Source organism: Silurus meridionalis, chromosome 1, assembly GCF_014805685.1.
Source record: "Silurus meridionalis isolate SWU-2019-XX chromosome 1, ASM1480568v1, whole genome shotgun sequence".
Lineage (NCBI taxonomy): Eukaryota > Metazoa > Chordata > Actinopteri > Siluriformes > Siluridae > Silurus > Silurus meridionalis.
The window spans coordinates 15945044-15962240 of record NC_060884.1 but is presented as its reverse complement, the minus strand read 5'-3'; the positions used below and the strand labels follow the sequence as shown (position 1 = coordinate 15962240).

At 37.3% G+C, this 17197-nt stretch overlaps 1 protein-coding gene across 1 annotated transcript in view; it reads right to left on the bottom strand.

Moving 5' to 3' along the window:
- LOC124389567 (neurexophilin-2) overlaps positions 1 to 16931 on the bottom strand; it is a 91965-nt gene extending 75034 nt beyond the window's left edge. The window contains exon 1 of the mRNA XM_046854962.1: positions 16511 to 16931. Within this exon, the coding sequence (XP_046710918.1) occupies positions 16511 to 16564 (54 nt within the window). The 5' untranslated portion in view covers positions 16565 to 16931. The remainder of the gene's footprint in view (positions 1 to 16510) is intronic.
- Positions 16932 to 17197: the final 266 nt, after the last annotated feature.

The following is a 17197-nucleotide window of genomic DNA, read 5'->3' as shown; positions in this document are numbered from 1 at the left end:
TTGTTTAAACCGATTGCTTGCAAATGTACACAACCTTTTTTTACTGTGCTCTTGTGAACACTTGATTTGCCACAACACAGTATTCCGCACAGCTTCCGAGTTTGTATAAACCAACCGGCAACACGCATAATAGGGGGAATTGGATTTCTGACGGTCTCCTCTGCTGGGGCTATAAATCCCTCTACCAGTCCACACAAACGTGTGAATGACCGGTGACTCTTGTTTATTTTCCATTCCAGGCCACTAAATTCCAGCAATACAACCCGCTCCCAACCAGTCCTTACTACGCACCTTCGACACGCTTCTGCTTTTCAGAAGAGGGAGGGGTAGTATTGAGATGCTCCTTAGAGATGTACAGAAGCCATCTTTTCCTTATACCTTGCTGATTAAGTGCAACACTTTGCATAAAAAATAGTGTGCATAAGAAATAATGGAACTCCATGTTGACAGGAATTAAAAGTGGCAAACAGGACATATGTGCTAATATGCACCTGTCACAAAGTCATTCCAATTGAAAGGCGCCAACACATATAAACACCATTTCGAAATAGATAACGCCTCAGGTAAACAGTCCACCGAATCTTTCAGTTTGAAAGATTTTAATCGGAATAAGAAAGTGTACACGTAAATGTGGCTACTGTTCCTTATACAAAACTACATATATAATCTACAATTAGTAAACATTTTACTATATGAATAAAGAACATCTACCTAATATTGTTAATGCTGGTTCGGGTCAGCATACGGTTTCCATTAGGTTTCTTCAGTAGGTTTTTTCTCAACTGCTAGCACTTTTTTTTTTTTTTTTTTTTCACATGTAATATAATAGGAAGTGGTCTGATTTTTTAAAAAGCATTACCTGTTGCCTGTGTCCTTTCAGTCACAGCAGAGTCCAATTCCAAAGCTAAAAAAGTTCAAAAAGTCAGAGAAGTGCAAAGTGGCAATTCAGCAGGTCACAAGTTAATAATGTTCATTTATTTATTTACGAGCAGCTATAGAACAGCTAGGAGGTTGCACTTCCTAAAACACCTAACACGGTTCTTTTTAGAATACAATGTTCAATGCCATTCAATGCGTGTCATGTAAAAGTCAGGATAAAGACAGGATGCAGAAGAGCTTTTGAATCAGTTATACTCTATCATGGGCTGACTTGTTCATGTGGAAATCCCATCGTGTCAGTGTATAATGGGAAACTCCTGCTGCTACATTGTTTGTTTTACCTAAACAATACCAATACCTGTACAAGAACATGTGCATATACGGATGCATCCTTAGGGACACCTAATTTAAACTTAGAGCTGAAGACAACATATGGAGAGCAAGAATGGCAGAGACAATCCAGCTGAGCTTGTCTGTGGGAGTGGGTGGACACGCTTGAACGACTGCACGCCAGTCAGCAGTTATCGAAGCATGATCGACTTTCAGGTTGCCAAGATGACATGGAAGGAAAAAAAAATCTCAATCCAACCTCGAGGGAATCATTGAGCAAGAAGAAAACCATTACATACACACAGAATTGTAATCTATATATAAAATAAGTAAACAATCAAACATAAATTGATTATATAGGTTGAACAGAAAATGTGTTCTAAACTGGCACAAGATATATAAATATAAATCGGAGGTGCACTTATCCCTTGAGACCTAACTTTAATCATGTAGTACCAGAATTAACTGACCAATTATCCAGAATTTCCTGGAATGGTATATTGTGTTTAAACAAACAAACAAAAACACTTCCAGTTTAGGTCACATCCCCGTCAAGTTTCAATCTCAAACCAACTCAACATATTACCAGAGAAGACCCTCCAACCACAGAGATAACCACACACAGCACTACCCTAAAGAGACCAGTCTGGATTATTAAGGAACCAAACTTTTCCATTCCTTCTACTATCCAGCACATATTACAGAACCATTCACATCCACATTTGCTGCCTCAAAAACAACTTTCCTGATGGCCATTTTACAGCTAAACTCAGATTCAAATTCAAATGTTATTGGTCTCACACACACACACACACACACACACACACACACACACACACACACACACATATATATATATATATATATATATATATATATATATATATATATATATATATACATACACACACATACAAGCAAAGAAGAAAAAAATGTAAAACATATAATTTGATGGATATAAAATTTCAGATGCAGTCACAGTAGAGGTGTAACGGTACACGTATTCGTACCGAACATTTCCGGTACAGGACTTTCTGTTCGGTACACGTGTGCATAACGTTTGCAATCCTTTTTTTTTATGTGCAGAACATAGTTAAAATCTATGTTCACTCAGGAATGTGTTAAGTGGTGAACTGCAAGTTTGTTTAGTCTCCGCTATGCACTTTAAGCAAATATTTTTAATAATTAAACTTGAAAACAAACACAACAATGTCATAGGTATAAAAAAGAAACTAGAGTTAGCACAGTGTCACTGTGGCTACTCACTCTGTACCAGAAATACGATTTGTAGTGCACCGAAATAGGATTTGTAGTGCATTGTTTTGTGATTGTGCGAAATCATGCCACTTCCCGCCATCGCTAGAGTTTGCGATATTGATTTTTTAGCATTTTATGACAAGCTTTAAGATTTTCTCTTAAATGGACAAAATCCTGACAATTTTGTATATCAGAGGAGTGAATAAATGACAGATAGAAGGAATGAAGACATTTGTTAATGTATGATGAAATAAGTATAACAGACAAAACACACATTCACACACACACACACACACACACACACACACACACACACACTGTGTGAATTATTTAATTAATTTTTTCCATTTGTTTAATTGGTTTTAATCAGTTTCATTTGGGCCAATGTAATCAAATATTCAATTGAATCAATATAATAAAAAAAGTATTGCATTATTTTTATTTACTATATTTTATTTTTATATATTAAATGTTTATAAAATATTATTATTATTTTTTTAATATATGGTATATATATTTATATATTATTGACCCAAGCAGGTATTTCATTTAAAATTGTTTGAAAATAAACTGTAAACTGTTGCTGTTCACAAATGTTAATAATAATAAACTGCATTGATAAAAAAGGACAAACAATTTTATGTTTTGCAGTTGTTTTCCTTAACTGTAGCAAAATTGAACCGAACCGTGACTTACAAATCGAGCTACGCTCCGAACCATGAATTTTGTGTACATTTACACCCTAAACAACAGTATGACTATATTTGAAATAAAGTGCAGATATGTGGAGTAAAATACTATGACTGAGGTCATTGTAGTGAACTTAATATGTATAATGAATATGAATGAATATGGGGTAATAGGGGAATATTAACAGAAACGGGTGAAGGTGTGCTCAGAACTCAGAACACCGCCCGACGACAAGTTAATCAGGCTAACTACTAATTCACATGTATAGCAAACAACAATTTATTTGTGCAATATCAATCAATATTCAGCCCTACTTATGGCTAAATACCAATTGCCTTGTGTATATATACTTATTGTCTTTATTACTTTTAAGGTTTGTTTAATTAAACTATATTTCTTGCATCCAAGTAGAGGAACAACAAGATAAAAGGCTGGGACCAAACCTTGTCAGATACTGTGCTGTATGTGAACTGAACTGGAGCATTTGAACATGTTTATGACAAGAAATATGACACATGCCTACTCTATCTATATCTTTCTCCCTCTCCCTCGCTGGGTGTCTGTCTCTGATCCCTGCACACAGAGACTCCTCTGGGTAGACTTGGACCCAGTTGAAGGTCTTAGACTGCTCCCCCACTTGCCCTTCTCTGAGCAAGCTAATTAAGAATAACCCAAGCTGAGAGTGTATATTATTCAACACTGAATGCTGCCATCTCCAATCCAACTAGAGCTACTAAAGATCTAAGGGCGTGTACATGCGCGCACACACACACACACACACACACACACACACACACACACACACACACACTCCAAGATGCATACGCAAACAGAACAGATATTTACTGAAACAAACTGATGCTTAAGCACACTTTTTTTGTCTTGCAAGGTCACCATGTGTGTCTTGAAATGTATCCATAAATAAATTCATCTCCCTCACTGTCAATTTGAGGAATACAAAGCAAGCATATGATTTATATACAGTAATTATTGCAGCATGTATAATCCAGACCTGGGCTATATTCTAATCTAAGAACAACACTGGGAAAGACATGAGCCTGAAATCTCATACAAATTCAACTTAGCAAGGACAGCTGGTGGGATTTAATATGAAACAAAGTAAATAAGGCTATAACTGCTAACCATTTGCAACTTTCTGTATTTCTTTCTTCAAATTTCTCTTACTGAATAAAAGTTTATGTAAATCTTATATGTAACTAAAATTTTAGCACTGATACCTGAAGTGAATGTTATAAAATCTTCTTCCATGTTCTATTCTGTTGCCCTCTAGTTCAGAACTGTATAGGTATTTTGCTTTCATTGGATTTCTGCTTGGCCTATTTTTCGCTCCTTTATTTGCCATTACTGTTATTACATTAATGTAAATACCCTGTGGTTTACATCAGGTCATAAAACACAGCTTCCTCCCTCCTCTTTTCCTTTCAATAAATTAAATGCTTGTCAAAATTAATGCTGTTCAAGCCATGGGAGAAGATATAAAAAAAAAAAAAAAGATAAAAACAACAAAACTAATCAGTGTGTCTACCAGTTTTTAGTGCATTCATATGCAAAATCCACAGTTCTATATCTACTGCAGGTCTGTCTCCATGAATCACACTACACATGGAGTAGACCCAAAACCAAGACTGTCCACTCGACTAGACTACCTAACACACACACACACACACACACACACAGACACACACACGTGAAAAAGATCTTGACAGAATCTGACGTTAATTAATGCACACAAATTTGAAACACCTATATGCAATTTTTAAGTAAAGAAAGGACAATAATATTCTTGCTCTAAAAAACATCAGTTGTTTTTTTCATGTACTACAAGAATCACAACCAGAATCGACCTAAAGCCAATTTTACAGTGTGCGAGTACAGCACTCTTAGGATTATTACTTGTCACACTGTATAAGCATTATACCACTGAAATCTTCTAAAACACAGTGTAAGGTAAAGTGCTCTTCATGTTAGATTAAACAACAAAGATCCTTTAACACCAAGTCTTAGATTAAAGAAAATTATTAGGTTCTGCTTACATCATAAATAAGCATGGTCATACAGAAAATGACTGTCATAAACAAAAAAAGCATCCAGTCTACTAGTTGTAATATTATGTCTAGAGAAAAGGAAAATAATTTGAGTTTGGAATCATTTGAGTATAAGAGGAAATTTAAAGTATAATATGACATTCTCTTTCCTTCCACAATTTAGCAAACCATTCCATTTTTAAATCCCTCAAGCTTCCTTTTTCTTTCATCAATGCCACCAGTGAACACTTCACATTATGTGCCAATCTCAGATTCACAGATTTCATCTCCAGAGATCTCAGCACAACCAATTTCAAATCCACCAATCTCAAGTCTACTAATATCAACTCCATCAATCTCAGCTTCATCCATCCACATACTCCACCAATCTCAACTCCACAAATAAAAACACAGATCTCATATCCACCGATCTCAGCTCCACCAATCACTAAACTCCACCTATTTCAGCTCCACCAATCTCAGCTCCACCAATCACCAACCTACATTATTCTCGATTCCACTGATCTCAGCTCCACTAATCTCAACTTCACTAATATCAGCACCAATCTCAACTCCACCAATCTCAGCTCTACTGATCAGCAAACTCCATCAATCTGAACTCCACAAATCTCAGCTCCGTAAATCTCAAATCCAACAAGCTTAACTTCTCAACCAAAGAAATATTTTATAGTATCTGATTTCTGGTGATGTTTTTTCCGTGTGAGGTTGCGTGTCCAGCTATTGTAATAATAGAAAAAGTATTTTTGGATTATGCAAATTTGTGCTTAAACATACTAATTAAGATGGCAAGCAAAGTGTCCCTGCTGATCTGAACTATTTTTGAGCTTGTCTGTTTGGAAGCGACACACATTTGGACACACGTTTCTTGTTTACCACTGATGAGTGGAGACACATTAACTAGGACACAGATGCAAACTTAACTAGGACTAATCACTGCCACTTCCGCATGTCTGTCTTCATTTCAGTGCGAACAATGTAAAGCTTCAAACCAACAGTGTCTTGCGACTTAAATAATTGTCCAATCTGTTTGGATTGCCTCCTCACTTCAGCTTCTCAAAAGAAATCTGCTAAGATTTATTTAATGACATAACACTAGCAGCCAAAAGCAGCTGAATATAGACACCAAGTATCTTTACTGAGGCTTGTTCACAAAAGATTGTTGGGATCAATAGTAGCCTGTCCACTCTTATAATAAAAAAAAAAAAAAAACAAGTTGGGAGACCACTTGGGAAGCACTGACTAAAGAATATAAGACTCACTGCTTAGAGATGCATTTTATTTGTAAGACTTTTGGGGTTTTATAGTGACAATCTAACAAGGCCCAATGAAACTAATCATGAGGAACAGTTGTTATTAATTATCAAGGGGAATGGTTAGAGCAGAGCTGGGGGAAAATGAAAGAAGGGAACAGGAAGGTTCTGTAGCAGTCTGTGAATGACCTTCCCTGCACAGTGTACTTCTTGGGGATTTCTGCCATTTTGTAGCCAAGGCTTAGTGAAACATTTCCTAAATGTACCCTAAAGCACAGGTTCTCAAACTTTCTGCAGCAAGGGACCCATATAACTGGAAAATAAATTTCACAAATCTATTTATTAAATTATTTCATGTATAGGTAGTCCTCTACTTACGAATTAGATACGTTACTACGACCCCATCGTAAGTCGAAAATATCGAAAATAAGTCAGAGATGGTACTATGGCTGTGACAGTCTTTCCTGCTTCATGCTGATTTAGAATTTCCATTTTCTGCTCTAAACTGATGGCTTTCCTCTTCTTTTTTTCACTACAAGCAGAAGGCGTACTTGGGCCCTTGGAAGCCATGGTTTTATCACTAAAATTGCTGTTTGAAACCGTTTGAAACAGAAAAAAAATTACACATTAATACAACTTTACTCCGTCGACCGTTAGCGAGAGTGTGGCATCTCACAGGGCGAGAGATACGCTCGTCCCAGCTGCGCGTCCAACATATCGTATAACGTACTCTGCTGCCTGTGCCTGTTGCGAAATTTTAAATATATTTACAATTTTGTCGTATCGCCATCATCATCGTAAGACCGAAAAATCGTAAGTCGAGCCATCTTAACTCGAGGACCACCTGTACTATTGCTAAACACATACAATATTATTTAGGTTATTGATTTAAGCTATAGATATCTGTTTCTTTACACTTGAGATTCAACACATTATTTATAGGCTACTTGTTTCTACTAATGGTTATACCATAAGCAGCACATGAACTGTTTTCCATCATGAAATGACTAAAGCCACAAAAGCATCTCTACCACAATGATTGTTGATTGTTAATGAACTTGTAATAAAGTCTCACTCACAGTTTGTCTCAAGTTTGTCTTTAAGTTAAACATGTTAAGTTAAAACAACAAAATCATTAGAATTAGAAAGTAATAATTCTAATACTGTCTTTAATAATTAACTGCCCTAGAGGGCACCAAATACCCATAATGCTCTTTTGTACAGAATAGGGAGTAGAATGCAGTTTCATATACAGCATGGGTGTTTCTCATTATGCCCTCGAATTAACTGTTACTTTTTTATTTACGTTCCTCTTTTAAAACAAAACATTTCAGCAAAACTGTTTTAAACATTAGATTCTGAAATAAGGAAATTTGTTAATCATCTACACTAAGTTCAAGCTGGATGGCTATCAAGGTAAATACACAACTCCTCTCAAATTCATACAGAAATGTTTTCTATTTATGAATACTACTCAGAAATGACTTGAATAAAATTGTATTATAAAATGACACATCTTTATGTTACAATCCAATTTTTTTTTTTTTTTCGTAGAATTGTTTTCCAAAATAGATATAATACGAGACAATAGAGATCATAGGTTTAACGAGGTGCTTTAATCTCTTTGTATTTGAGTGGCTATCTCTCTTCTTTTGTTTAGGTCTCTGTCCTATCCATTACCCGCTCCCTTCTCGCCATCTCTCTTCTTCCTCCTGATTTTCGCTGAGGCAGTCACTCCATCTTTGTCTTTGTCCCTCTATTCGCCTTATCTCCCCGTGGCTTTATTATCACATGCAAAACAGCACACGGCGAAGATACACATCTTAGCAGGAGGTGGACTGCTGAGACCTTTGCGGCTCCATATTTCAATGTCTCGCAATGTCTCACACTGGTAACATGGCAGAGAAGAACAGACAGACACAGAGAAATGGAGAGCGCAAGAAAAGAAAAAAGGAATAGAGGGCAGTTTGATGAACCCAAGCACAATACCCCTTTATCATAAGGTCCCTTTATCAGTTCGCCGCTGAAGTGTTTCATTTTCCTCCTGCCATTACAGCAGAAATACCTCACTGGTAATTGCTTGGCGATAAATAAGGCCGTTTGTCCCCCTCACCCCACCCCTCATCATCAGCCTAGCAGCCTCCTTATGGAGCACTCCTTCACTCTTTCATTTGCTCATTCTCTCATTCTGAGGTGAGGCAATCTTTTTCCCACCTCCTGTCCTTTCAGGGTGATATACGCACAGGTGTAGAAGGCTCTGAGTGCATGGAGGATTATGAAGGAGAATCATTTTTGATGGGAGTTCTTTTTATACATTCTAAGCAGTCAGGGTTCCCTCTTGCTGTGCATGAGTTGTAATTCTGGCAAAGTGTGCTGATCAGGCGGCTGAGTAATATCTGGGAGACACGCACCATCCATTTTGTGACGTGTGTCATAGCTGGTGAGAGGAAAGCAAACACATTTTGCACGAGCTGTGCATACAAAAGATTCTGGTAAAATGAGTGGTATAGAAGGTATGCTTTTAAGCTAATGGCTAATAGAGATTTTGGACGTTTGCTCATGTTAAACAAACTTGCATTTTGCAGTTTTTACACCTTTCAGTCACCAAATCACGTCAAAAAAGAAATGTAAACACTTTACAACCCCTTTAAAACCATATTAATGCTTATATCCAGTCTTTATGTTTGATATGCTCTAATATAGGTATACACTGGGCACAGTACCAGCCTCAGGACTCCACTCGCTAAACTAAGTAGTAGCTGGCCATGGGCATTCCTGGTAGAAGCCTGGTTTCAAGCATATCTCTGTCTCACTCTGTCTTCTGTCTCATTCGCTCTCTCTTGCTGCCTGGGGAGATCTGGTCTACTTCTACTGAAAGATTAGACACATCTGTTTACCCCGCAAGCCTGTGGGAGCGCTGTGTATAATTGTTGATACCTGATTGGATGGTTATTGCAGTTTAAAGTGTCTGATTGGTGCTTTTTGTGTTTGAGTGCAGGAGCACATGTGTCTTTGCACAGAGAGAGCAGCTGGAGCTGGAACATTGCTGTATTTTACACTGTGCTTTTTGGATCCCACTGCTGATATAGGTACTGGCAGCATCAGTCATTTTAACAGTGAGCGTGATAAATACACTTGCTCAAGGCAAAAACCTTGGGCCACCTTTACTGGACTGAGAACTATAAATCGATTAGCCTTTTTGCTATTCGATCTTTTTTTTTCGTTTTATATCTGTAAAACTGGATAATTCTGCCTCAAATTCCATTTATATTGATGTTATAAATAAACCAATAATCCCCATATTAAGAGCACATTTCTGCAAACCACCTTTTTTTTTTTGTTACAGCTAGTTCTCACTCCACTTATTAATAAAAAATTTTTTTTTAATATTATTAGTTTACCATGTGTCATCACTAGCTTAACCCTGTAATAGGCTGAAAGAGACACTTAATGGCCATCGCTATACAATTTGTTTGCATTTCTTATTGTGGGCTCCTACAGATATCGGAAAAAAATAGTTCTGTAGACAGCTGTATGGTCAGTACCTCAGTGGCACAGATTTCTTCTGGCTGAAATAGCCAATTCCTGTTCTCTCAAACACAGGAGCCAATATCTTCAGATAAAGAAGACAGTCCGTAACACACTAGGAAGATACAATAAAGGCAGTGTTTTTTCATAGCCTAAAACAAACAAAAAATAATATATCATGAAAATGTAAATCTGTAAATAGTCTAATATATGCAGTATATATATATATATATATATATATATATATATATATATATATATATATATATATATATATATATATATATATATATATAATTCTTACATTTAAAGCTAACTTTCTGGTTAGCGGTAAATGCTAGCTTATTTTCGGTACAGTGTGAGTAGCCACAGTGACACTGCTCTAACCCTAGTTTATTTTTATACTCCAGGCATTGTGTATGTATTTCAAGAATAATAATAATTAAAATAAAAAAATGTGCTTCAAGTGCAGGGCGGAGACTAAACATACTTATTACGTTTCTGAGGTAACTCATAGATTTTAAGTATCTATGTTCCGCACGTAAAAAATGTTGGATTCAGTGCACATGTGTACCAAACCGAAAGCCCTGTACCGAAAGACTTCGGTACGAATACGTGCCGCTAGTATATATCAAAAATGTTCCAAGGAAGGAACAGTGGTGAACCGGCAACAGGTACAAAAGCTTAAATTGCTGAAGAATTTAATGCTGTAATTCTCAGAAAAGGGGACCAACACTATATATATATATATATATATATATATATATATATATATATATATATATATATATATATATATATTGTCATTTTCTTTATTAATCTGCATCAACCAATTGCTTCGCAAATTAGGCCGATTATTAGGTGCAACGGACACCAAACTGTGTGTGTACATTCTGCACTTGCTTGAGGTAACATAACTCTTCCATACCAACAGGTGGCAGTAGTGTGTATTCAGCATCCAAACAGTAAAACTGGAAGCGTTACAAGTGTAAATATATAAAGAATTACTAACAGGTTTTGTTTTACTAACCGTTTTTGTTTAAACATGTCTGCTAAGTTGCATAGACAAGCACCAATTGCATTCTCTTTCTCGACGATGAGCAGAATCAACAGGAAAAACTGCAGACACCGTCCGACCAGAGCCAGCAGTCTCTGGCTTTTAGTTCTTATCATTCGTTCTTCATCTGGCCTTATATATTTTATATGATAAACCTTTTGAAGAGAGAATGAAAATAACATTTGGAGAGAGAATGCGAGTAAAGTTTTTTAACTGTATTGTTAGCGATCTTTCAACCAGCTGTAGTTTAGGCAACAGGTAGGCACTGGTACCAAAAAAACAACTGCATTGATTGAAAAAGTTTGTGTTGTTTAAAAAATCTTCAATTTAAGCAATTTTCTGTATCACTTCTCATGATTCAACTTTTAGATTTTATACGATGAAGGGAGAAAAAAAAACGGCCAAACATATCAGCCAAAAAAAAATCATATATCGGTCATCAGCTGACCCGATTTTTAAATATCAGCATCAGCCAGAGAAAAACCCATATTAGTCGACCTTTAAACTCTGGACCGCAGAGTGAACGCAAAAGGGCCAACAAGTGCCAAGCATCTCTCGGGGAACTCCTTCAAGACTGTTGGAAGACCATTTCAGGTGACTACCTCTTGAAGCTCATCAAGAGAATGCCAAGAGTGTGCAAAGCAGTAATCAAAGCTACTACTACTTTGAAGAACCTAGAATATGACATTTTTCAGTTGTTTCACACTTTTTTATTATGTATATAATTCCATATATAATTTCATGTGTTAATTCATAGTTTTGATACCTTCAGTGTGAATCTACAATTTTCATAGTCATGAAAATAAAGAAAACTCTTTGAATGAGAAGGTGTGTCCAAACTTTTGGTCTGTACTGTATATATGTGGAAAATTAACACGTTATAACGCATTAACGCAGATTTATTTTAATGCCACTAATTTTAGTAACATGCAATTAATGCAACGTGTTTGTTAAATTTTCTTTATCTTGATGCTATTTGATTTTTATTAAGAATATCAATAAATAAATATAAAAGAGGGGAAAATAAAACCTTCAGCGCAACACAATTTATTCTCAACGTCCTTTCTTTACTCAAATATAAAAAATAAACTCTACCAAAAACACATTTTTTAATCACTATACATTTGTTTTGCTGATGCACCAAGTTTCAAATAAAAAAAATCAAGCAATTAACCTGGGGTCGACAAACGCGCTGGTGCGTTTTGCGGCTTTTTTTTTCTCATAATGCTGAAATGAACTGAAATTACTCTGTCTTTTTTATTGTACACATAAGAGCAATAAATCATTCGAATCTGTAAAGAGTCTAATTTTATTTGTATACACTCATAATAACAACAAAAACAAAATGCTGTGCTATTGTAAAATAAAGGAAACATACAGGATGCGCTCTCTACCGTCTCTGTCATCTCTCTTCACAGAAAGAAATAAAACAACCTAAATCTCAGTGAATACTTGCCTCACAGACATAATAAATATATGTATCAAACGCTTGAAATAAAATAAACCAACTTTTACATTTCACATTGAAAACAAATATTCTCATCTTATGTAATCTGGTGGTACACTTTCTTTGGTATCACCTTATTGCGTGTGTGTGTAAGTGTGTGTGTGTGTGTGTGTGTGTGTGTCTGTATATGTACATGTATGTGATGTGACCTGATGTCCTGACCTGATGTTACCACATCACCAAGCTCACTATTTTCATGGCAAAAGTATTTTCTTAAAAAAAGTGGCTTTCAGGACAATGCACACTGGAAAAAACAGTTCATGAATGAGTTAAGGAGTATGACAAAGAGTTCAAAATCCACAAAATGTCTGACCAAACAACTTTGGGATTAGTGGGACAAACAAGTCCGGTCCATTAAGGCCCACCTCACATCTTGCAGGATGTAAAGATCTGCTATTAACATCTAGGTTTCGGATACCACAGCACACTTTCAGAGGTCTTGTAAAGTCCATTCCTTGACGAGCCATCACTCAACCCCCCTGCTGCACCTGCTCCATCCTCCCTGACTGCTGAAGACTATTGGACACTCAACCCAAGTCATATCCTCACAAGGGTTTTCTTACCACTGCGATGCTAATGACATTCAACTCATCTTATTTCCTTCCTCAGATACCACAGCTTCTGCTCGGATCTCGACATGCTTGGCAGACATATCTTCATGGATGATTGCTCATGTACTAAAACTCAACACCAGCAAATCAAACTGCTGGTCATCCCAGGTGATTCATCTCCAGATCAGGATCTTAGAATTACTCTTCATAACTCTCTGCTCTCCCCTTCAGTCACTGCTCTCAACCTTTGGATAACTATGTACAATCAACTGTCCTCCTGAAATGTTGCTAATGTGGCTCGTTCTTGTCGATATCTTCTCTACAACATCCGAAAGATTCAACAATTTCTGTTTACACAGGCTGCTCAGGTGGTGTTCAATCTCTTCTCACCCGCTGGCAGGTCTACCTCTGAACGCTATTCGTCCACTGCAAATAATCCAAAACACAGCTGAATAACTTGTGTTTAACATGCCCAAGTTCTCCCACACCACCCCACTGCTGCACTTTCTCCGCTGGCTTCCAGTAGCTGAACGTATCGGATTCAAAACACTGATGTTTGTCTACAAGGCCCAAAATGGACCAGCACCCTCTTACCTCAGAGACCTCATCACTCCTCGCACTGCACCCTGCTAGCTGAAATCCTCTAGCACTACAAAGTTTAGGCTGATTTATATTAAATTTGTAGTCTAGCGTACCAGTGTAGATTTATTCATTGATAGAGACTCAAAACACTTTTGTACGTCGTTCTGGACAAGGGCTTCTGCTAAATGCCGCAAACGTAAATGTAAATGGTTTCAATGTTATGGCTGATCGATGTTTGTGTGTGTGAGTGGGTGTTCCTTCAAAATATTATCACATCCCTCTGAATTCAGCAGGCAACACATCTGGAGATAGAAAAGTGCTTCATTCAGGAGGCAACATAGAGACCGTTATCTGTCATCTATACCAAAACAGAAGGCAGAATTACAAGCATCCTTCTTACTAAAGACAAACCTAGAGGTTATTAATGAGGATGCAGCAGGTTTCCAAAGATCAATTTCTGTTCAAATGTCACTCTAAGAAACATATAAAGAAAAACACTGAATGTTACATTTGTTTAATAAAAATTAGACCTTTCACAGGATATGAAATTTTAATATGAACACATGCCCAGTCGTGAAATGTGTCATAATCATAGCAGCAGCTCAATATTATGATATTTATAGTTATTGCTCCATCAGGCATCATTATATAGCCACTGTCTTTAAAGCATGTTCAGCAGAATGTTATAAATGACAGACAGGCAGACAGAAAGGACATTCATTCCTAAAATGACTAATTATTATAATACAAATACATTAATTCATATTTCCTAATGATTGAATCTTTTTTTACGCATGGTTCACTTATAATCCTATCCATGTTTGGTTTTAAATCTCAAAGGTCAGTGTGATCAGATGTGCTATATTCTGTGCTATAACCCCCATCTCTACAGCAAGCACGTGTCTGAGTACTTTGTATTGGAACCGTGTATTAGTATCAGATAACAAATAACATTCTTTCTCTGAAATGTTCTTAACACTGTGTGTTTAAATTATTCAACTCTGAGAATAAAATCAAATATTGAAATACAGGCGGCACAGTGGGTGACGGCGCATAGATTTCTCTCTCCTGTCTCCTCCCTTCCCGCCTGTTTTTTTTATGTTCTTTAGTGCAGTAATAGGAAATTTAATAAGCACACATTTTTAGATTATTAAACTACTGAACCTTGGTCAAGAAAAAAAATTGCTATGCAAGGAGCCGGGCTCTTCGGCCACACAACAACTGAACGCTTGATGAAGACAGAATAAGGACACTAATGTGTTGAGGGATGATGCTCGGGCTCATATTTCTGGGTGCTGTCTGGATGGCAGGACAAGGTTGCGACACAAGGCTGCAGATTTACAGGCAGGTCATGATGAAATGATCATACTCACACTGGAAGGTAATAGGATCATCAATAAGATGTTGTATGTGGTGTAAAAATAGCACCAATAAACAGGGTCAGTCCGATATTAAAACGCCTTTTTAAACATTTTCCTGTGAAATGAGTGTTTAAAAAACAACAACAAAAAAAAAAAAACGCTGAAGGCAGAAGGCCGGTGTACACAAGAGATTTTTGTACTTATTTATATATTTATTTTGGAAGGTTTGTGGTTTTGGTTTGCAAATGATGCACCACACCACTATGCACAGATACAAAGTGATTGTTTTAATGTGTAATGATTTCACACCGCATTACACACTGGGAAAAGACAGTATTTTGAAGATAAAAAGCTCTTTCAGCACCTGACAGCTCCGAATCAGCATATAGGTTGGGGTGACTTTTTTTAAAGCATCGTTTGCAACTATTTGCAAATTGCAACTAAAAGATTAATGCAACTCGAATTAAAACATCTACTATAGAAATAAACGAGCCACAATTCTACACTTATTTCTACATCCTCCTCCCATCTATATCTATCCCATTTATAATTATCATTATCTGTGTATTTATTTTCCATTCAACCCTAAACCGTGAACAATTACTTAGTAATACTAAGAATAAACAATCATCTTTCAACAATAATAAATGAGCAATGAATTTTAAATAAATCACAGAGATCAGGTGTGGAACACTGGATTGGGGAGGGGAGCAGGAAAAAGAGCTTATTGGTCACAAACCTGCTTGGGTGGGAGAGTATGAGAGGGTTTTATGAGTGCCATATTACAGAGGTTATTACACTTATATTGTGAAACATTATATTTTTACACATGCCTAAAATGGAGTGTGAAAATCTGCTGTTACTCAGAAATTGTTTTAAATATCAGTATGCATCAGTGGTGTTCATGGAGTGAACTATCTATCATTCGGACAGTATGTTACACACACACACACACACACACACACACACACACACACATACACACACACTTCAAATAACACACATGTGAACTCTCTTTTGTGTAAATGAAGATCAGAGATAAGCCAAGCTTGGGGCAAGAACATGCTCAACTTCAGAAGGAAATAAAAAAGAGTTGCTGATGGGTCTGATTGATAAGACAGCAAGAAAAAGTAATCAGGTGCAAAAAAAAATCTGGAGGCAAAAAAAGAGTCAGCTCTTCTCCTGGTGAGATGCTTTAACTGATTTTACACTACTCATAGTTTCGGTGCTGCATAAAGACTCTCCCTATAAAAGCGAGGTTTGGAGACGTAGAGGTCTAAGAGCAATGCCGTAACCACGAGGGTGAAAAGTTGATCTGGACAACACGGCGCGTGCTGCACAAAATCCCCCTTAAAAAAGCACGGTCTGCCTTTCAAGCGTGCAGCCGACGTTATAGTCTTGTTTCAGGCCAACGTTTTGACGCCTATAGATAAGCAAAGTGTGTGACCGTACCTTTCGCAGAATCCTTTGGCTCAGGATCAGCAAACTCCAAGCAAGCAGCCTCATCGCACCTTCCGACTGCGCTTTAGTTCCGTGGAGTGAACATACACCGGACACGCACAACTCAAATTCAGCGCGCGCAAAACAGCCGCGCAACAGCCACAGCACGCGACTCGGAGGACTACAGGAAATGAGTCAGTTTGTTGCAAATGTAAGCCAGAACGTGGGATGAGTAGTGAAAGAACCAGGAGCGGTTCAGCGTTTGAAGTCTTGAAAACATGTAGGAAAGACATCCATACTTGCGCTCACAAAAAAGGGGAAAAGTTTGCGCGCAGGCAACTTCTGCCACAGATCAGCTCGCGCTCGTGCGCCAATGGCCAGGTCTCAGTGAGTGGTGTTTAAAAAGAAACTCTCTCTCTCTCTCTCTCTCTCTCTCAGTCTGATATGGATGTGAATACCAACAGGTCGAGTGAGTGAACGCCCCCCCTCCCCTTCCCATCCTCCTCTTCCTCGGACCCGCGGGCGAGCATCAAATCCCGCAGGCGCGTGCCATTTCTTCATGCGCAAGCATGGCGCAGACGCAACTCACCTTAAGACGCAGCGCACCTCTCCTACTAATCTCCTACACAACCTGTGATTTTTATTTATTTATTTATCTATTTTATTACTTTTTTTTTTTTTTTTTTTTTTAAAGAACAC